Source organism: Idiotropiscis lumnitzeri, chromosome 2, assembly GCF_059441095.1.
Source record: "Idiotropiscis lumnitzeri isolate Australia: NSW breed Sydney's pygmy pipehorse chromosome 2, RoL_Ilum_1.0, whole genome shotgun sequence".
Classification (NCBI taxonomy): Eukaryota; Metazoa; Chordata; class Actinopteri; order Syngnathiformes; family Syngnathidae; genus Idiotropiscis; species Idiotropiscis lumnitzeri.
Window position 1 is genome coordinate 19,475,405 of NC_142392.1, and position 23,158 is coordinate 19,498,562.

General features: G+C 41.2%; 2 protein-coding genes across 2 annotated transcripts; one reads left to right on the forward strand and one right to left on the reverse strand.

Annotated features, from left to right (window-relative positions):
• Positions 1 to 477: 477 nt before the first annotated feature.
• On the reverse strand, positions 478 to 7,221 carry LOC148341898 (uncharacterized). The gene is made up of 3 exons (XM_088287982.1): positions 7,167 to 7,221; positions 3,201 to 4,574; positions 478 to 497 (listed from the first exon to the last, which is right to left on the reverse strand). The coding sequence occupies exons 1-3, from the start codon at positions 7,219 to 7,221 to the stop codon at positions 478 to 480; spliced, it is 1,449 nt and encodes a 482-aa protein (XP_088144108.1).
• Positions 7,222 to 15,992: 8,771 nt separating this feature from the next.
• On the forward strand, positions 15,993 to 19,091 carry LOC148341899 (uncharacterized). The gene is made up of 2 exons (XM_088280880.1): positions 15,993 to 16,401; positions 17,616 to 19,091. Exons 1-2 carry the CDS (start codon positions 16,278 to 16,280, stop codon positions 18,851 to 18,853), a joined length of 1,362 nt encoding a protein of 453 aa, XP_088137006.1. The 5' UTR covers positions 15,993 to 16,277; the 3' UTR covers positions 18,854 to 19,091.
• The last annotated feature ends 4,067 nt before the right edge of the window (positions 19,092 to 23,158 follow it).

Below are 23,158 nucleotides of genomic sequence, written 5' to 3' on the forward strand. Positions count from 1 at the left end.
GACGAAGCACATTCTCCACATTGGCTGTAGAGATGCAAACATACCAAATTGGGCACTGGAGGACTCACACAGACGCTATCGCAAAAAACACATTCCGAAAGACAGAACAATTGGAGATCAGAGCACATGCTCATACACAGGCACACATGCACACCGACAAGATTACTGTCAAGGCCCTCGGCTGGAAAGCGGTGGAGAGCGGACCCTTAAGCGCAGACACAGGAGGTAGAGTTGACAGGGTGTTTATTGAAAGCCGTCAAGCAACACACAATAATCGCTTTGGGTTAGAATCTATGAATTTGGGACCGCAAGGGTCCTAGGGTTACAACCGCCGGGAAGGCGAAACGAAAAACGCTGGGTGACCGAGTCACTCCAGGAAACAAATAACGAGGGAACAGAAAACGCTTGCAACGCAAGGAACCGAAAACACAATGCTTACCACGAAAGGGTGAAGACAAATCCAATTAGAACGAGAACTTAAAGCGAGCCGTAAATAGCTGAGAGGAAACAAAACACAAATACGCGAACAACAGAACGAGATCCAATCACGAGACAATCAATCTATGAACAGGAGCAAGAGCATGAGCAACGCAGGATAATAATCCGACGCGGGTATGTCCGTGTCGGCTGCTTAAATAGAGAGTCATTAGCGTCTTAATGACGCGCAGCTGAGGCAGTCGGGAGCGCGTCCCGCTCGTGGCCTCTTCCCGGAGTGGAGCCGCCGGGCCACGCAAATGCCCGCCGGAGAAGGCCAGCCTTGGCGTGCCAGTCTTGGAGACCTGACGGGAATCAACTTATCCAGACGATGACTAACCTGGGGAGGACCATCCCTTGGACGTGGACCCGTGCCGTGGGAGGGAGCGAGGACGACGGATTCAACCTACATTACCTTTGACATAAAAAAAACTCCTATAAAAACTGAAGCTGGGCTGAAAGATGGGGCGCATTTTTCGACTGTGCTCGCCCGAGTGCAGTTTTCTCGTGAGATTATATTATTATTTGTCCAGCCGTGGTGTCATAAATGATGGTATTTTAATGGGGATTTATTCAAGTAGGACGAAGTAGGAAGGTTCAGGTGTGAAATGCACTGAAGTAACTTAAAAATTAACAGTAAAAAAATTACGATTGTTTAAGAATGTGCAAGAAAGAACTCAATCTGATCGAAATGTTGTGCTTTGACAAATGTTGAAAATTATTATATTTTCCAGGAGGTATTTATTTCTTTGTTGTTTATTCATTATATTCTGGACTTATTTCTATATTTGAGTATTGTTTTTCTTTCAATATGTAGTATATTTTGTCTTTGAAGTGTGGGTCCTTGCTGCCTTCCGGAGAGGCAGCCGAGCAAGGCTGGATTGGTGATGGAAACGAACAAAAGAAAGAAGAAAGATTTTATTCTCGTCACATGCTGATGTCAAAAGAAGTCTCCCCAAAATCGTGTGCGTGTGTGCGCTCCGCACACGTGCGAGACCCCTCTCAGACATTCCCTTCTTATAGGGAAGGCCCAAATAGGACATGAATATCTAATTTTCCCTTGTTGCATATGCATTCCCATCCCGCTCGTCTTTGGGATTTCCCTCCAAAAGTCCCCCAGAGGGAGAGCAGATGTGTCTCCCCTTTGATACGACCAGTCTACTCGTGACCACCTTAAATTACTCTCATACTCTGGAAGGTCACCGACCTGGCGAGAGAATTGCCCCCACCATAAACAATGCTCAGGCCTATTTTCTCTCAGGGCAGTATCTGGTTACATCGGAACTTCAGAACCAAGACTGGTCACTCCTGTGAGCTTCAGTCCCTTCATAGTTTCATAAAGAGAATTACTTCCCATATCTAAATTAGGCCATTTAAAAATACACGACTTTTTTTTTTCATTTATTTCAATTCATATTTAAGATTGCTTCTATAATAATACAATATTTATTAAATTATTTTATTATGTAAAATTATCAACAATTTAAACCTTTTTATTTCACACTTGAATATTTCTTAACATATTTGTTCATTTGAATTTGGATGCAATTTAAATTATTCCATCCATCCAGCCATTTTCTGCCGCTCATCCAGGGTCGGGTTATTGAATTAATTTTTTTAGTATTTTTTACAATTCAAAATTTATTTCAAGATCAGGACTCTTCTCAATGAGTTCAATATTTCTAAAATGTTTCTATATTTGTTATTAATTGAATTAAGTCTGTATGTGGTTTCCAATTTTAATATTTCCCTATTTCATTATATAACTAATCCAATGTATACAAATATAATATAGCATGAAAAAAAATATTTGGTAGATTTGACAAAATGAGTTTTTCCAAAGTGAGATTCTGCTTAGCAACAGACCCCAAACGCTTGATAGAGCTCAACCTAGAAAGTGGTTTTAGCTAGTCAGAAATTTATTCAGAAAGCGAAATATTAAATGTATGTGAGGGGATATTTGAAGGGTTTGAATTTTGTTCAATGGACCATACATATACGAGCCAGCCTAACACAGCGAGAAAACCAGCGCTGACTCCAGTCGCCATCAAGTTGCCAACTCCTGACATTCCAAAACCTTTGAGAGAAACTGAGACGATTTGCGTTTCTCGGTCTGGTTTTTTTTATCGTTCAACTTCTTGTTCAGTTTTTCACCTTTTCACACAGCGTAATGAAGGCCAGTTGAGCAAGTGGAACAAGTGATTTTATTGATAATTGTGGAAGGCACCGATTTCATAAGCACCGCTTCTTCTCACACCTTTTCCATTAAGTACGATTAAAAAGACAACTGAAAAGCATAACGTTAACAAATGTTGTTCTAGGCAAAGGCAATTAATTTTATTTATAATGTTTGATGTGAACACACAAAAAAACTCATCCTCACTCAGACACAATGGTCCTTCTGGCACCTATCACATTGGCTTTGTGTCAATAAAAGATCTTTGCAAAATTCAATTTTATCATATTTTATTGAAAATCACATTCACATCTTACCACAAAGAGTCAGTTCCTTCAGTTTTTTTTTTGTCCATTTTTTAAGCTCCAAGGATTGCTGCAATTCTCGCCAGCACAATTGTGTCTCTCAGCACCCGTTTTAGAAAAGAATTTTTTAGCACAAACGCTGCAACTGAATGGCTTGTCTCCACTGTGCGTTCTTGTGTGGTATCGTAAATGTGACTCTTCAGAGAAGCATTTCCCACAAACTGAGCAGGAAAAAGGTTTTTCACCACTGTGTGTTCTTGTGTGACTTGTTAAATATGATTTTAGAGAAAAGCTTTTACCACAAACCAAACAGGAAAATGGTTTTTCTCCAGTGTGTGATCTTGTGTGATTTATTAAATCAGACTTTCGAGAGCAACTCTTGCCACAAACTGAGCAGGAAAAAGGGTGTTCTCCACTGTGATTTCTTGTGTGTTCTGTTAAACTTGCCTTTCGAGAGAAGCATTTTCCACAAACTGAGCATGAAAAAGGGTTTTCTCCAGTGTGTAATCGAGTATGTGTTTTTAAATTCCACTTAAAAGAAAAGCTTTTGCCACAAACTGAGCAAGAAAAATGGTTTTCTCCAGTGTGTGTTCTTGAGTGAATTATTAAATGAGACCTTCGAGAGAAACTCTTGCCACAAACTGAGCAGGAAAAAGGTTTTTCTCCACTGTGTGTTCTTGCGTGGCTTGTTAAATGTGTCTTTTGAGAGAAGCTTTTTCCACAAACTGAGCATGAAAAAGGTTTTTCTCCAGTGTGTGTTCTTGTGTGATTTGTTAAAAATGACTTTACATTAAAGCTTTTGCCACAAACTGAGCAGGAAAAAGGTTTTTCTCCACTGTGCTTTCTTGCGTGGCTTGTTAAATGCGACTTTTGAGAGAAGCTTTTTCCACAAACTGAGCATGAAAAAGGTTTTTCTCCAGTGTGTGTTCTTGTGAGACTTGTTAAACTTGAATTTTGAGAGAAGCATTTTCCACAAACTGAGCAGGAAAAAGATTTTTCAACACTGTGTCTTCTTGTGTGGATTTTTAATTGAAACTTTTGAGAGAAACTCTTGCCACAAACTGAGCAGGAAAAAGGTTTTTCTCCATTGTGCGTTCTTGTGTGGATTGTTAAAACAAACTTTTGAGAGAAGCTTTTGCCACAAACTGAACAGGAAAAAGGTTTTTCACCACTGTGCTTTCTTGTGTGACTTGTTAAATTTGATTTTTGAGAAAAGCTTTTACCACAAACCAAGCAGGAACATTGTTTTTCTCCAGTGTGTGTTCTTGTGTGGCTTGTTAAATTTTCCTTACGAGCGAAGCATTTTCCACAAACTGAGCAAGAAAAAGATCTTTCACCACTGTGTGTTCTTGTGTGAATTATTAAATGAGACCTTTGAGAGAAACTCTTGCCACAAACTGAGCAGGAAAAAGGTTTTTCTCCACTGTGCATTCTTGTGTGGTATGTTAAACCTGAATTTTGAAAGAAACTCTTGCCACAAACTGAGCAGGAAAAAGGTTTTTCTCCAGTGTGTATACTTTTGTGGTATGTTAAACCTGAATTTTGAGAGAAACTCTTGCCACAAACGGAGCAGGAAAAAGGTTTTTCTCCACTGTGTATTCTTTTGTGGTATGTTAAACCTGAATTTTGAGAGAAACTCTTGCCACAAACTGAGCAGGAAAAAGGTTTTTCTCCACTGTGTATTCTTTTGTGGCATGTTAAACCTGAATTTTGAGAGAAACCTTTTCCGCAAACTGAGCAGGAAAAATGTTTTTCTCCACTGTGGGTTCCTGTGTGCCTTACTAAATGAGACTTTCGAGAGAAGCTTTTGCCACAAACCAAGCAGGAAAAAGGTTTTTCACCACTGTGTGTTTTTCTGTGCCCTTTTAAAGACAGCTTTGAAGTGAATGAGTCAGTGTGACATGCCCTTTCACCGTTGGCTTGCCCATCATCATCATCATCATCATCATGAGCGTGTGATAATGTGTCCTCATTATGTGCTTGTGATGGTCCCCAGTGGTCTTCATCATCTTCTGTTGACACGTGATGACTTGAGCTGCTGCTTGTAGGCTCCGCCCCTCTGTTGTCCTCACTCTCATCCTTGTTTTCATCTTCAGTCTTTATAGGGACAACGTTCACTGGTGACTTGTTGATCTCCGCCTCCTCCTCCTCCTTTTTGATGTGAGTCAAATCTGGCTCCTCTTTCACAGAACGGAGATCATTTTGTCTGACGTCTGCAGGACACAAAAAGACAAATTTGGTTTGGTCAAGTCAAAGGTCAGGCGGCGACTTTGTCTTATATTGTTTCTACCGTGCTACCTTGACTTGTGCCTGCCGCATACGGAGCAATGCGTGCGACCCCTATTTAGAATTAGAATTAGAAATCCCTTTATTGTCATTGTACTCAAGTGTGCAACGAGATTAGAGAGCTCCCCTCTCCAGTGCAATACAACAATAATACAGACAAATATATAAATTGGATAAATAAGAGAGTGCAATGGAAAATAATACTGAATAGGGTATATAAAAAAACACATCACGATGCTGTTCTGCAAGGTAAGGGTGGTCTCGTGTGTGCGTGTGAGAGTTCAGAATAGAGATGGCTGTCTGAAAGTAACTGTTTCTCAGTCTATTGGTCCTCGATTTGATGCATCTGTAGCGCCTGCCAGAGGGCATCAGGTCGAACAGGTGTGAGTTTGGGTGGGTATTGTCTTTGACGATGTTGAGAGCCCTTCTGAGGCACCGGGCGGTGTAGATGTCCGACAGCGAGGGGAGAAGGCAGCCAATAATCCTTTGCGCTGTTTTGACTGTCCTGTGGAGCCTCACTCTGTCCGCCTCAGTGCAGCTGCTGTACCAGGTGGAGACACAGTAGGTCAGCAGGCTTTCGATGGACAAGTGGTCGAAGGTCAGCAACAGCTTCTTGTCCAGGTTGAATTTCCTGAGGACCCTCAGGAAGTGCAGACGCTGGTGGACCTTCTTTACCACTGCTGTGGTGTTGTGTTTCCAGGAGAGGTCATCGGAGCTCTGTACTCCCAGGAACTTGAACGTGTGGACCCTCTCCACACATTCGCCTCTGATGTAGAGGACGTGTGGCACAGTCTTATTCCTCCTAAAGTCGATGACGATCTCCTTTGTTTTTGAAATGTTAAGTTGCAGTCTGTTGTCCTCACACCAAGCCGTTAGTCTCTGGACCTCCTCCCTCCTGCCTCGTCACCTTTCGAGATCAGACCGACCACTGTCATGTCGTCGGCAAATTTGACGATGGTGTTGTTGCCGTGGGCCGGGCTGCAGTCGTAGGTGTAGAGGGCGTATAGGAGAGGACTCAGCACGCATCCTTGAGGGGAACCGGTGCTCAGCGTTCGGGTGGAGGACATGTAGGGGCCGAGTAACACAATCTGGGGTCTGTTGGTCAGAAAGTCCTTAATCCAGATGCGTGTGAGGGCAGGGAGACCGAGAATGTCCAGTTTGGAGATGAGGATGTCTGGTATTATCCTGTTGAATGTCGAGCTGTAGTCCACAAAGAGCATCCTGGCATAGCTCTGCTGTTGTTCCAGGTGGCCCAGCACACATGCAGAGCAGTGTCGATGGCGTCCTCAGTGGATCTGTTAGCCCGGTATGCAAACTGGTAGGGGTCCAGAGTGGGAGGAAGGCAGTCCCTGATGTGCTGGAGAACCAGCCTCTCGAAGCACTTCATGACGACTGGCGTGAGAGCAACAGGGCGGTCGTCATTCTGGTGGATTGTGGGTGACTTTTTGGGGCCAGGAATAATGGTGGAAGTTTTCAAGCAGGAGGGGATGACTGCATGAGCCAGGGAGCGGTTGAAGATCCTGCAAAAAACATGTGATAGTTGGCGGGCACATGCTCTGAGGAATTTGCCTGGTATTCCGTCGGGTCCAGTAGCTTTCCTGGGGTTAATAGCCAGGAGTGCACGCCTCACATCGTGTTCCTCTATGGTGAGTGAGGGGGAGTTGAGGCATGGAGTGCGGGAGTGTGACGGTTGGAGTGAGTCAAAGCGAGCAAAGAAGGGGTATAGCTCCTCCGCCAGCAACGTACTCAGGTCTACAGACGTTATGCTACTGGCTCGGCAGTTGGTGATGCTCCGTAGACCCTGCCACACCTCCTGTGGTCTGTTGCTGGCAAGGTGGGACTCCAGCCTCCCTTGTAGTCTGTTTTGGCTCGCTTAATGCCTTTTTTCAGGTCAGCACAGGCCACACTGTACATGTCTCTGTCACCTGACCTGAAGGCAGTGTCACGGGCCGTGAGGAGTGATCGAACCTGGCTGGACATCCAGGGTTTCGTGTTCGGGAAAGTCCGAAGGGTCCTGTTTAGAAACTTCTCTGACAGTTCCGAAATATGAACTTGACAAACGTCTTCAACTTAACTTTTATTGCCGATTTTGTTAAAACATCTGCCACCATGTTGTCGGTTGGACAGTATTTCACACAGATTATCCTGTACCGCAGGCGTGGGCAAACTACGGCCCCGGGGGCCACATGCGGCGTTTTGATCAGGCTCGCTGAACTTGAAAAAAAATTAAATGAATAAACCTTGTTCATGTTTTATTTTCAAAATACTGTGTTTTTTCAAAGACATATATATTGTTGGAATGCTTTTTTTTCACTTTCATTTAAAATTAAATGTATTTTTTTTTCTCAGATGAGGTGAGGGTACCAAAACACTTTATCCATCTGCTCCTGGTCCGGCCCGTCTGTCAAATTTTTAGAACCCATTGTGGCCCGCCAATCAAAATGTTTTCCCATCCCTGCTGTAAAGGATCACAGGAGCCTATCCCAGCTGTCTATGGGCGAAGGGCGCACAACTCCCTGAACTGGTCGCCAGCCAGGAACAAGGCAGACATAGACACTGTCACTGAGTGAGAACCTGAGAGTAAAACGTGTACAAACCTGCTTCGTGTTGTAGCACAACACGAGGCTGCTTGCAAACTTCGTCCAGCAGTTGAAGATGTTGCTCGTTCTCTTCTTTTATTCCACAAAGTTCCTCTTTGTACTTGGGTGTCATTCTAGCACACATTTTCAAACGCCAATCTCAACAAATCCGCACTTGGTCTTTGCTTGGCGATAACTCGTAAGCTTCTCTTTGTTCGACGAGACGAATGAAAGATGGCGTCGTTTTTTTCCTTCGAGAAAATGGCAGTCTGTTCGTCACGAAAGCGGAAGAACAGGACACACCCCGCTGTGATATGATTGGCTGCTGGCTGTGTGGAGCACTGTCACCAACTCACCGACAGATGTCGCCATTTGCGATGCAAATCATTGTTATCTTCTTCTAAACATAGAGAAAAACCTAAGATGCACATGAACAAACATTTTAGTTCCCAAATATGAACTTGAGAGATGTATTGAATTTTATTTTTGTTGCTGGTTTTGTTTTCACATCTGACACCATGTTGTTGGTTGGACAGTATTCCAAATGTATTTCCCTATTATTAACAGTTGACATGATAAAGTGAAACTTTATGTCAACATATTTTACAGGGTTTTTCGCCAGCGACGTGGTTGCGAATTTTAAATTAAAATACGTCACTGTTTTATTCTCTAAATGTTAGAGTCTTAAAAAATGATTTCAGTGTTTATAACTTAACTAACTTAAATATTTCATTATTCATTAAACTACGGTGATTTTTTTTTTCAAGATTCATTGAACTGTTTTAGTAATAATTTAGTATTCAATGTTTAATCGTTACTGTAGTTACTTTTTAAATATTTGTGTCACTATTTTGTTCAATTCTTATGTGATGGAAAATTATTTAGCAAGTCAGGTTTTTGTTATTTATTGTGGCCACCTGCTTTTGAAGAAAGTGTCTTTCGCTTCTTGTACTCGAGGATTCTTTGTGAAGCCAAAACAACACGACCTTGACTGATAAGTAGGCTCAATGCAGAAAAAGTATCTTTTTGTTTTAAGATTACACAGTTCCTGTCAAATAAATCTTCATCTTCCTGTGTGCGTCAGTATCTTCCCACGCACTTCTCCCACTGAGATCACTCTGCAGACTGACTCAAAAGACAATTTATTTTCCAGACTATCTCATTGATCTTCCCTTACTGCTGAAAATTCCACAACAATCTGGGGTCAGACGTGGGATAGCTGAAGATCCGCCGGTGAAATTCAGGGACGCTGGCGGGTGGCCTACAGGGTCTGTGATGACAAATAATCGCTGACTCCAGTCGCCATTAGATTGCAAACTCTTGACATTCCAAAACCTTTGCGAGAAACTGAGACAATTTGCGTTTCTCTTTCTTGTTCTTTTTATCGTTAAACTTCTATTGGCTTAGTGTCAATAAAAAATCTTTGCAAAATTCAATACATCATATTTTATTCAAAATCACATTTACATCCTATTAAAGGAGTCAGTTCCTTCATTTTTTTTGTCTTTTTTTAAGCTTCAAGGATCGCTGCTATTCTCGCCATCACAATCGTGTCTTTCAGCACTATGTTTTGTAGCGAATTTTTTATCACAAACGCTGCAACTGAATGGCTTTTCTCCACTGTGTGTTCTTGTGTGGATCCGTAAATGTGACTTTTCAGAGAAGCTTTTTCCGCAAACCGAGCAGGAAAAAGGTTTTTCTCCAGTGTGTATTCTTTTGTGGTATGTTAAACTTGAATTTTGAGAGAAACTCTTGCCACAAACTGAGCAGTAAAAAGGTTTTTCTCCAACGTGTGTTCTTGTGTGGATTCGTAAATATGACTTTTCAGAGAAGCTTTTACTGCAAACCGAGCAGGAAAAAGGTTTTTCTCCAGTGTGTGTTCTTGTGTGGCTTGTGAAATGCAACTTTTGAGAGAAACTCTTGCCACAAACTGAGCAGGGAAAACGTTTTTCACCACTGTGTGTTTTTCTATGTTTTGTTAAAGCCGAGTTGTCAGAGAAGCATTTTCCACAAACGGAGCATGAAAAAGGTTTTTCGCCAGTGTGCGTTCTTGTGTGATTTATTAAATCAGACTTTCGAGAGAAACATTTACCGCAAACCAAGCAGGAAAAAGGTTTTTCTCCACTGTGTGTCCTTGTGTGCCTTGTTAATCGTGACTTTAGAGAAAAGCTTTTACTGCAAACTGAGCAGGAAAAAGGTTTTTCACCACTGTGTGTTTTTCTATGTTTTGTTAAAGTTGATTTTTGAGAGAATCCTTTGCCACAAACAGAGCAGGACAAGGTTTTTTCTCCACTGTGTGTTCTTGTGTGCCTTGTTAAATGTGAGTTTTGGGAGAAGCTTTTACCACAAACTGAGCAAGAAAAAGGGTTTTCTCCACTGTGTGTTCTTGTGTGCGGTTTTAAAGACAGCTTTGATGTTAATGAGTCAGTGTGACATGCCCTTTCACCTTTGGCTTGCCCATCATCATCATCATCATTAGGATTATCGTCGTCATGAGCATCTGATAATGTGACCTTATGTGCTCGTGATGGCCCCCAGTGGTCTTCGTCACTTTCTGTTGTCACGTGATGACTTGAACTGCTGCTTGGAGGCTCCGCCCCTCTGTTGTCCTCACTCTCATCCTTGTTTGCATCTTCACACTTTATAGGGACAAAGTTCAGTGGTGACTTGTTGATCTCCTCCTCCCCCTCCTCCTTTTTGATATGAGTCAAGTCTGGCTCCTCTTTCACAGAACGGATATCGTTTTCACAGACGTCTGCAGGACACAAAAAGACAAACACACATTTGGTTTGGTCAAATCAAACCTCATGTGGCGACTTTGTCTTGTATTGTTTCTACATGACTTGTGCCTGCCGCACACGGAACAATGCGTGCGACCCGGTGTGAAAGAAATTACATGTCATGTCATCATGTTTCAAAACTATGCTTACAGATTAATAGAAGGTCACAAAAACATGGACCTCTTAAACAGGAAAACGTTAGTTCAGTGGTAACAGAGTTGTGTCTTTGCTGGCAGTTTAGCAGGAAGCCACAAAAACAGATGCGCATCTTGAACCGTGTTTGACAGGAAACCAAAGATGTTTTGGAAGCTGAAAACGTTACAACAAAAGGAAGCGTGTGGACGGGTGTGAAAGTGTGTCCATTTTGTATGAGTTTGCATATTCAAATCTGCATCAATAAAAAGCCACATGGGAGAAGAAATCTTTGGCTTTCACTCTGGGAACTACCATATTTTCCGACCCATAGGGCGCTCTTTAAAGTCCCACATCTTACCCTAAACAAACAAAGCGCCTTGTAAGGCGACTGCGCTCATCATATGGACTAAGTATCACTCGCGACCATCAACCCTTTTACTCATTGGGCTGTTTGGAGTGCATGTGAGCACACCCTGCTGGACAAAGTGTGAGTCATCTATGCTTCTAATTGACCGTGACTTATACATTATGTGACTATGGTGTTTGGGTGATGGTGAAGGAGAAAGCTGGACAAAAGGGCAGCTGTCCACAATGTTGTAGTCTGTCTTATCATTTATGTTATAGCAAGCAAGAAACGTCCCAGATTTAGATGACAGACAAAAAGCCCAAAGCACATCTCTCTAAACAGTCATGTGATTGGCTGAGTCTGAGTGGCTCCCAAGAAGCCATTGCTATAATCATTTTGTGTTATTTTTATTTCTTTTGGGTTTATTGATGGCATGAGAGATACATGTTTTGTTGTTAATTTTATTTCTTTGTTTCATTGTTTGCTTGTATGCTGAGTTTTTTTTGTTTTGATTTGAAACCGTGACTCTAAGGAGTGTGGTGACCAGTGAAGTCCCTCCCGTGACGTTGTCTTGTAGACTTTTGCCAAGACACCTGTTATTGGTTAGAGTCATTGTTAATGACAGTGATTCCCAATGGATTAATGGCATCTGTCATTGAAGTGGGGCAATTCCTTATGGTATTAAGTCCAAGTGAGTTGCCATCGGCTGAGTTAGCGCGAGCAGCTGAGCTGTAGCTGAGCTAACAGCAGCCGAGCTCGCCCCAACAGGTGATGCGCCCTTCGAGGCAGCGCGTCCTATGGCCGTAAAAATCCTGGCCTTGTTGGTAGAAAAGGGGGTTGTGGCGTACTCCCTTTTTAAGACCATTGTAAGGCAAATATGCAGATGCATTCCTTGCAGTATGTGCTTGTTCAATGATAAGATCCGAGCAACCCTAGATGGACGCATTCAATGTATTTTAAATGTTTGGATGGGGTGAAACTACGCACATGTGCACAAAACAGTGCAGAGCCACCCGAGGTTCATTGACTCTCACCTGACGAAGCCAGAACAAAGTTAATAAATAAATAAGACCAATACGTACTTGACTTTTTAAAATAACGTAATATTTTGTGGTTTATCCACTAAAATTGATCAACCACCATTGATGTTTTCGCCGCACTGTGCACATTTTTTAGAGTCAAGCAGAATTCCTTCCCTAAGGAATTGCTTGAACAAGATATAAAAACCAGAAAATGGAAAATAATCAGTTCAAATTTTATACTGGGAAAACACGGAGTTTACCCCCCACTATTGGTTATTCTTTGGCATTTATTTTCTGGACTGATTTCATTTGCCAAAAACAAATGTTCAGCAAACCGACAAGTAAAAGGCAATATTTAAAAATAAAACGGCAATAACCTTGAACGCATTTCCCCAAACAACTTAATGTTGTGATGAATATTTCTAATGATAGAAAGTCGCTCTTTACAAAACAAATGAGAATAAGACGTGTACAAACCTGCTTTGAGTGGCACAGCACGAGGCTAGTTGCAAACTTCGTCCAGTAGTTGAAGATGTTGCTTGTTCTCTTCTTTTATTCCACAAAGTTCCTCTTTGTACTTGGGTGTCGTTCTTTCACACATTTTCAAATGATAATTCCAAAAAATCCACACTTGATCTCTGCTTGGCGATGAGTCATGTGCCTCTTTTCGTTCGCGGCTAGCTAGCTAACAAGCTAAGCTAACTACGCCGAAAAGCATCAACGCGCGAAGATGAGGTTATCGGGACACAAAGACTTAATGAATTATGTCGTAGTCCTTTAGAGTAGCACTGGACATCCTATGAGAAAATTACAGTCAGTTCCACACTGAATCAGAAGAATTTAGCGGTGGGTGTTTTTGTTCCGGTGTGGATGTGGTCGAGGTCCTTCGGAAGCTGCGCGCTTGCTAATGACGTCATACTTTAAGCAAGTATTTTTCAAATATATTTATTTGCCTCTGTGTTTGTTTTTACCCCTGGCTGTTCTATTTTAATATATGTTTTATATAATATTTCAATTCGGTTGATAAAAAAAATTAACAAAATAACTAAATTAACGCCGCATTGGCGAGTCAGCCCTCCGTCACTTCCGCCTTTGCCCCGGAAACCGCTGCTGATCCAGCAGTGAGACGTTTCCATTTCTCCTACCGAACTTGCAACAATGCTGTGGTTCACTCGGGCTGCAAGATTGTATGAATATAATGTCTGCATATACTAGCAGTGCTTCTCAATTATTTCACACCCGCCCCTACCAAGAAGAAAAAGATTCGCGCCCCCCCACCACCAATTTTTTCTGTCTTTGTATGTTGATCTTAGATTGTCAATAAAATATCCATTAACTAAGCTAAATTGATAAGAAATATAATTTTGAGAAATAATATAGTGAGGATCTCGAAACTCAGTACTCTGTTGTGCAAATATTGATGAGATGACAAATATTTGTCATGTTATTGTTGGAGTTGAGTCATCGTGGAAATGAGAACTAGTTAGTAAGTCAACCTTTAAAAGCCAAACTTCCTCCAATGCGTGTTCGTTTTTTTGTGCTCGAGAAGAAAAGGGTCAAATAAAGACTCAACAACTGATTAGAGTTCCGATTTTTAGTTTCTTCCATATCTGGAGTTCAGGAAATAGTACAAAGACAGATATCTGGGTGGCTTTTTCTTAATCTCACGAGAAACTGCACTCGGGCGAAAAATGCGCGCCATCTTTCAGCCCAGCTTCAGTTTTTATAGGAGTTTTTTATGTCAAGGGTAATGTAGGTTGAATCGGTCGTCCTCGCTCCCTCCCATGGCACGGGTCCACATCCAAGGGAAGGTTAATCATCGTCTGGATAGTTGATTCCCATCTGGTCCCCAAGATTGGCACGCCAAGGCTGGCCTTCTCCGGCGGGCAGTCTCTCCAGCTGCCATTGCTCTGGAATCTTGTCGGTGTGCATGTGTATGTGCACGTGTATATGCAGGTATACGTGTATGTACACGTGTATGTGCGAGTCTATGTGTATGAGCTTGTGTACGTGCGTGTGTATGTGCAAGTGTATGTAAGTGTTTGTGTGTGTGCATGCGTATGTGCATGTGCTCCGATCTCCAATTGTTCTGTCTTTCGGAATGTGTTTTTTATAGCGTCTGTGTGAGTCCTCCAGTGCACAATTTGGTATGTTTGCATCTCTACAGCCAATGTGGAGAACGTGCTTCGTCGTATTTGTCCATGAAGTGCTGTGAATGTGAATGCAAGTCATGGAAATGCTATGTGTGCAAATTTGTTCTCACTACCCAAAATTTCAATAAAGTTCACACATTTCAACTAAGTACTATAAATTTAGCATATGAGAAAAATATAATAAATCAGAAAACATCAGGACTACAATCCCAGTTATTCTTGTGAGCCGTGCTTCTACTTTCATCTGATAAATGCTTTTTGTTTCATCAATGTTTAACATATTCCGTAAATATGAACCTGCTAAATTAAATAATTGACCTTCTGTCCTGTAAGTGTTTAAAATAATGCCAGCAATCATAATACAATCCTTCTGTAAAATATTTGCTTGTAGGACAGATTTTCAGGAGTTGATTAGAACACAATATTGTCCAGGTGAGGAATAATCAAACCAGTTTAGTCCATTTAATCTTTAATTTGGTTAGACATGGATGTGTGTGTATACTGGCCTCACAGAACCTTTCTGCTAACCAGTTAGTTAAACACCTCCACACAATCAGTCACTGACGCCAGGATGGGTTTAGACCTTCTCTTTATATGGCAGGTGTGAAACGGTAACAAATACATCACAACAATAAACAAAATGGCGGCACAGTCGGCAATGCAAATAGTTCACATCCTAATTTGCGATTTACAAACTCTAATAATTAGCATCAATCAATGGTTAAATATTTGGAAAACACTTACAGGGAATGCCGTTTTATGGACTTAAGCATCAGACACAACCTAACGGCTACTTGGCTTCGTGTATAACAGACTTTGTGTGAGCAGGAAGCGCTTGTTCTCGCGCTGACTTTTGACACTCTCTTAAAGGGGCAGTGCACCACCAAACTGGGACTTAAAAGGGAATGGCACGCAACAGTCTCTTAACTATAAACAATTGAAAAGATAATAACGGCCAAAACAGATGGTGTAGTGGTACACTCGCCTGAGTTGTGTGCAGGCAACGTGGGTTCAGTTCCCACTCAGTGACGATGTCTAAGTCTGCCCTGAGACTGGCTGGCGACCAGTTCAGGGTGTAGTGCGCCTTTCGCCCGTAGTCAGCTGGAATCGGCCCCAGCACCGTCCCGCGACCCTGTTCAGGATAAGCGGTGTGGATAATGACATGATGTGACAAATATTTGTCATCTCATCAATATTTGCACAACTGAGTTTCGAGATCCTCACTATAATAGTTCTCAAAATTATATTTCTTATCCATTTAGCTTAGTTAAGGGATATTTTATTGACAAAATCTAATCTCAATCTACAAAAACAGAAAAAAAATGGTGGTGGGGGGGCGCGAATCTTTTTCCTCTTGGTAGGGGCGGGCGTGAAATAATTGAGAAGCACTGCGAGTATACGCAGACATTATATCCATACAATCTTGCAGCCCGATTGAACCACAGCATTGTTGCAAGTTCGGGAGGAGAAACGTAACCTTCCCACGCTTGTTCCAGCAGCGGCTTCTCCGGGCATAGGGGGGAAGTGACGTCGGAGCTGACTCGCTTTTGTGGCGTTATTTTAATTATTTTGTTACATTTTTTTATCAACCGAATTAAAATATTACATAGAATATATATTAAAAGAGAACATCCAGGTGTAAAAACAAACACGGAGGCAAAGAAATATATTTGAAAAATACGTGCTTAAAGCATGACGTCATTAGCTAGCGCGCAGCTTCCGAAGGACCTCGACCACATCCATCGACCCGTCCACACCGGAACAAAAACACCCACCGCTAAAGTCTTCTGATTTAGTGTGCAACTGACTGCAATTTTTCTCAAAGGATGTCCAGTGCTACTCTAAAGGACTACGACATAATTCATTAAGTCTTTGTGTCCCGATAACCTCATCTTCGCGCGTTGATGCTTTTCGGCGTAGTTAGCTTAGCTTGTTAGCTAGCTAGCCGCTAGCGAAAAGATGCACATGACTCAAAGCCAAGCAGAGATCAAGTGCGGATTTTTTGGAATTATCATTTGAAAATGTGTGAAAGAACGACACCCAAGTACAAAGAGGAACTTTGTGGAATAAAAGAAGAGAACGAGCAAAATCTTCAACTGCTGGGCGAAGTTTGCAACCAGCCTCGTGTTGTGCCACTCAAAGCAGGTTTGTACACGTTTTACTCTCATTTGCTTTGTAAACAACGACTTTCTATCGTTAAAAATATGCATCACAACATTGAATTGTTTGGGGAAATCGTTCAAGGTTATTGCCGTTTTATTTTTAAATATTGCCTTTTACTTGCAGGTCTGCTGAGCAATTGTTTATGTCAAATGTAATCAGTGTAGAAAATATATGCCAAAGAATAACCAATAGTGGGGGGTGAACTCCATGTTTTTCCCAGGATAAAATTTACATTTAAAATAACAAAATAACATTTTCTGGTTTTTATATTTTGTTCAAGCAATTCATTTCGGAAGGAATTCCGCCTGACTCTAAAAATGTGCACACTGCGAAAACGTCAATGGCGGTTGATCAATTTTAGTGAATAAAACACAAAATATTAAGTTTTTTTTTTTTTTAAAGTCAAGTACGTATCGGTCTTTTTCATTTATGAACTTTGTACTGGCTTGGTCGGGTGAGAGTCAATGAACCTCGGGTGGCCCTGCACTGTTTTGTGCACGTGTGCGTAGTTTCACCCCATCCAAACATTTAAAATACATTGAATGCATCCATCCAGGGTTGCACGGTTCTCATCAGTGAACAAGCGCATGCTGCAAGGAATGCATCTGCATCTTTGTCTTACTATGGTCTCAAAAAGGCTGAAAGTCACAACCCCCTTTTCTACCTACAAGTCCAGGAACATTTAGTTCCTGGTAATAAAGTTACTGTGGCCCAGGTGGTTTGCATCTCCCCCGCAACTCATAGTTCTTGATAATTTATGCAAATGACAATGATGACGGAACAATGGGAGGTGTTGTGTTACTTTGTCACTCATTACTGACACCCTATGGCTGTTAAGCATCATTGCAGTTAAAAAATAATTCAGTGAACTCTAAAAGAAATATTATGGTGTATCTTAGTTGAATTTGAATTCATATTCCAGAAACGTCTGTGACTATGTCAGGAATGAAATCGGGCATCAGCCGCAAGGTGCTTCCTTTTTAAATACTCGTTTATCACAGTTGTGCTGCGAAAGGGAGGTTTACATCGTAGGACGTAATTCTGTGAAATGCCCCCATGGTCCAGTCCAAGTTGGGGTCCACACATTGCTCCGTATGCGGCAGGCACAAGTCAAGGTAGCACGGTAGAAAATAAGACAAAGTCGTTGCCTGAGCTTTGACTTTACCAAACCAAATTTGTCTTATTGTGTCCTGCAGACGTCAGTGAATACAATCTCCGTTCTGTGAAAGAGGAGCCAGACTTGACTCACATCAAAAAGGAGAAGGAGGAGGAGGAGATCAACAAGTCACCAGTGAACGTTCTTCCTATAAAGACTGAAGATGAAAACAAGGATGAGAGTGAGGACAACAGATGGGCGGAGCCTACAAGCAGCAGCTCAAGTCATCACGTGACAACAGACGGTGATGAAGACCACTGGGGGCCATCACAAGTACATCATGAGGACACATTATCAGATGCTCATGACAATGATGATGATACTAATGATGATGATGGGCAAGCCAAAGGTGAAAGGGCATGTCACACTGACTCATTAACTCCAAAGCTGTCTTTAAAAGGGCACAGAAAAACACACAGTGGTGAAAAACCTTTTTCCTGCTCAGTTTGTGGAAAAAGCTTCTCTCGAAAGTCTTATTTAGTAAGGCACACAAGAACGCACAGTGGAGAAAAACATTTTTCCTGCTCAGTTTGTGGCAAAGAATTCTCTCAAAAGGTACATTTAACAAGTCACACAAGAACACACAGTGGTGACAAACCCTTTTCCTGCTCAGTTTGCGGCAGAGGCTTCTCTCAAAACGCAACGTTAACAAAACACACAAGAACGCACACTGGAGAAAAACCTTTTTCTTGCTCAGTTTGTGGCAAAAGCTTTTCTTTTAAGCCAGATTTAAAAACACATACACGATTACACACTGGAGAAAAACCTTTTTCATGCTCAGTTTGTGGCAAGAGTTTCTCTCGAAGGTCTCATTTAATAATTCACACAAGAACACACAGTGGTGAAAAATCTTTTTCTTGCTCAGTTTGTGGAAAATGCTTCTCTCATAAGGCAAATTTAACAAGCCACACAAGAACACACACTGGAGAAAAACCATTTTCCTGCTTGGTTTGTGGTAAAAGCTTTTCTCGAAAATCAAATTTAACAAGTCACACAAGAAAGCACAGTGGTGAAAAACCTTTTTCCTGCTCAGTTTGTGGCAAAAGCTTCTCTCAAAAGTTTGATTTACCAATCCACACAAGAACGCACAATGGAGAAAAACCTTTTTCATGCTCAGTTTGTGGAAAATGCTTCTCTCTAAAGGCAAATTTAACAAAACATACAAGAACACACAGTGGAGACAAGCCATTCAGTTGCAGCGTTTGTGCTAAAAAATTCTCCACTAAACAGCATGCTGTGAGACACAATTGTGCTGGTGAGAAAAGCAGCGATCCTTGAAGCTTAAAAAAAAGAAAACAAAAAACTGAAGGAACTGACTCTTTGTGGTAAGATGTCAATTTTGATTTAGAATAAAATATGATATATTGAATTTTGCAAAGCTTTTTTATTGACATTAAGCCAATGTGTTCCGTGCCAGAAGAAGCAATGTGTCTGAGTGATGATTTGTTTTGGTGTTTACATCAAACATGTAAATAAAATTAATTGCCTTTGCTTGGAACAACATTTTTTAACATTATGCTTTTCAGTTGTCTTTTTAATCGTATTTAATGGAAAAAGTGTGAGAAGAAACGGTGCTTATGAAATCGGTGCCTTCCACAATCATCAATAAAATCACTTGTTCCACTTGCTCAACTGGCTTTTATTGCACTGTGTGAAAAGGTGAAAAATAGAACAAGAAGTTGAACAATAAAAAGAACCAGAAAGAGAAACGCAAATCGTCTCAGTTTCTCTCAAAGGTTTTGGAATGTCAGGAGATGGTAACCTGATGGTGACTGGAGTCAGCGCTGGTTTTCTTGCTGTGTTTGGGTGGCTCGGGTATGAATGGTCTATTGAACATAACTCAAACTCTTCAAATATCCCCTCACATACATTTAATATTTCGCTTTCTGAATAAATTTCTGACTAGCTAAATACACTTTCTAGGTTGAGCGCTATCAAGCGTTTGGGGTTTGTTGCGAAGCAGAATCTCACTTCGGAAAAACTATAATTTTGTCAAATATACCAAATATTTTTTTTCATGCTGTATTATATTTTTTATACATTGGATTATTTATATGTTGAAAAAGGAAAATATTAAAATTTAAAATTGGAAACCACATACAGACTTAATTCAATTAATAATAAACATAGAAACATTTTTGTCGCGGGTCGCTAAGCGACGAGGAGGGGGGAGGACCCAAAAAGCGAGGAGGCCGGGGAAGGTGTAACTTAAAGGGGATTTATTGAATGGTTTAACAGGGACAAACAACGAGGCAGGGTGAAAAATAACAAAGGTCAACTAAACGTGACTACACTGGCAGAAGGACAATGAACCAAAACGGGACGGAAACGAACGAAGCGGACAGGAACAGGAGACCAGGGCGGAGAGCATGAACAGGGCAGGAAACAAACGCGGTCGTGGAAATCCATGAAATGCGGCAAATGACCCGACACTGCGTTGTCGGTCTGGGAGGTTTAAAGAGACAGAGTGATCAGGGGAGCAGATGGGAATCAGGTGCGTGATGATTAACAGGGAACAGGTGCGTGGCTGGTGAGGACGAAAAGGCTGAGAGGGAAACGCCCCTACACAGCTGACAAAACAATAACAGAAAAGCACATGGCAGGAAGGAGGGAAGAAAATAACAACAGAAACACTGACATGCCCGACACGGGTCATGACAATTTTATAAATATTGAACTAATTGAGAAGAGTCCTGATCTTGAAATAAATATTGAATTATAAAAAATACTTAAAAAATTAATTCAATAACCCGACCCTGGATGAGCGGCAGAAAATGGCTGGATGGATGGAATAATTTAAATTGCACACATATTCAAAAGAACAAATATGTTAAGAAATATTCAAGTGTGAAATAAAAAGGTTTAAATTGTTGAGAATTTTACATATTAAAATAATTGAATAAATATTGTAGTATTACATAAGCAAGCTTAAATATAAATTGAAATAAATGAAAAAAAAAAGTCGTGTATTTTTAAATGGCCTAATATAGATATGGGAAGTAATTCTCTTTATAAAACTATGAAGGGACTTGAGCTCACAGAAGTGACCAGTCTTGGTTCTGAAGTTCCGATGTAACCAGATACTGCCCTGAGAGAAAATAGGCCTGAGCATTGTTTATGGTGGGGGCAATTCTCTCGCCAGGTCAGTGACCTTCCAGGGTATGAGAGTAATTTAAGGTGGTCACGAGTAGACTGGTCGTATCAACGGGGAGACGCATCTGCTCTCCCTCTGGGGGACTTTTGGAGGGAAATCCTCCTGGGATGAGGACATTCCAGAAAACCTGATTAAAAAGTCACAACATTGGTTGTCAGAATTTTCAAAACTACAAGGATTCACAGTGGACAGATGTTTTAAACCACTCAGATTTGGAAATGTCACATCTGCGCAACTTCATAATTTCGCAGACGCGAGTGAGAAAGGATACGGAGTGGTTACATACCTTCGTGTTACAAATGAAAGAGGTGAATCGCATTGCTCTTTTGTAATAGGCAAATCACGAGTATCGCCTTTGAAACAAACTACCATTCCTCGATTAGAGCTTACGGCGGCTGCTGAGGCTGTGAAAATGGACAAAATGATGAGAAAAGAGCTAAAAATGCCATTGAAGGAATCCATATTCTGGTCAGATAGTACCACAGTGTTGCGGTACCTTGCAAATGACAGTGCCAGATTTAAGACTTTCGTGGCAAATAGAGTATCGCTGATCAAAGATCATTCCATGGTCAGTCAGTGGAGGCACGTAAGTTCAGGGTTGAACCCGGCTGACTATGCATCTAGAGGAATGAAACCAAGCGAGTTCCTCTCAAACAAATCTTGGATTCAAGGACCGGACTTTCTTAAAGATGATTGTAAATCTTGGCCAGTGTCACCAGTAGCATCAATGGACATTCAGAATGACCCAGAAGTCAAGGTCATGAGCGTTACTGTTGATACTGTGCGAGACGATCCAATCAGCCAATTTATTTGGTACTACTCAGATTGGTACAGATTAAAAAAGGCTATTGCCTGGATGTTGAGATTCAAACAGCTACTCTTAAAACTGTCGCATGAGCGCAAAAGTTTGCCATCCAGTGATAGCCGATCGAAAAAGGGAAATACAGAGCAAAAGTTGAACAGAAATGAATGTTACTTAACTGTCACAGAACTGGAAGATGCAGAGAAGGAAATTGTGAAATTTTGTCAAAATCAGAGCTACAAAGATGAAATCCTTACTCTACAGAGGGGTCAAAAGGTCAAAAGGACTAGTCATATATTGAAACTAGATCCTGTGTTGGACAATGATGTCTTGAGGGTGGGCGGAAGGCTGGATAAATCTGCTTTACCATGCAATGTGAAACACCCTGTAATACTTCATCAAGACCACTATGTATCGTCTTTGATACTCAGACACATTCACATGCAAACAGGTCATAGTGGTAGGAATGTAATGTTGTCCAAGCTGAGAGAAAAATATTGGATTCCAAAAGCTGATGCAGCTCAAAGGAAAATCTTGTCAAAATGTGTCATTTGTAAAATGTTGTCAGTCAAACCTGGTGAACAGAAAATGGCAAATCTGCCAAAAGATAGACTTGAAATGGACAATCCCCCTTTCACAAACATAGGGATGGACTATTTTGGACCTTTTGATGTTAAATGTGGCAGGAGTAATGTGAAAAGGTATGGTGTTTTATTTACATGTCTTACCACAAGAGCAGTTCACATAGAAGTTGCGCACTCACTTGAAACTGATTCATGCATTAACGCATTCAGAAGGTTTGTAGCCAGGAGAGGTCAAGTTTCTGTTATGAGATCAGATAATGGTACAAACCTGGTTGGTGCACAAAAGGTAATGCGTGAAGCAATCAAAGGTTGGAACAAGTCAAAAATTGCTGAGTCACTTTTGCAAAAAGGTGTTACATGGATATTCAATCCACCTTCTGGGTCTCATTTCGGTGGGATTTGGGAGAGACAGATCCGTTCTGTTCGACGAATTCTTGTTTCATTATTGAAACTACAAACTCTAGATGATGAACGTCTTCACACTTTGTTTTGTGAAGTGGAATCTATTATTAATAATAGACCAATTACCAGAGTTTCAAACGATCTAAATGACATAGAAGCATTAACACCAAATCATTTGCTGCTTCTAAAAAGACAACCTGTTTTACCACCTGGTTTATTTGAAAAGGAAGATTTGCACTCAAAGAGAAGGTGGCGTCAGGTTCAATACTTGTCAGACATTTTTTGGAAGCGTTGGGCCAAAGAGTATCTCCCACTTTTGCAAGAAAGGCAAAAATGGTTCAATGTGAAAAGAAACCTACAACCCGGTGATATTGTTCTAATTGTAGATGACAGTGCACCTAGGGGTTCATGGGTAATGGGAAAGGTTGAAAATGCAATCCGTGATTCGAATGGTCACGTGAGAAGAGTTTTGGTTAAGACTAAAAGTAGTGTTTTGGAAAGGCCAGTTGACAAGTTATGCCTGTTGCTTGAAATGGAACAGTGATGTGATTAGTTTCAAAATACAAACGTGTTGCGTTTACATTTAAATATGGTTTCTATAATAGAACAGTTTAGAATGTCGCTTTTGTAATTTTTGTGAT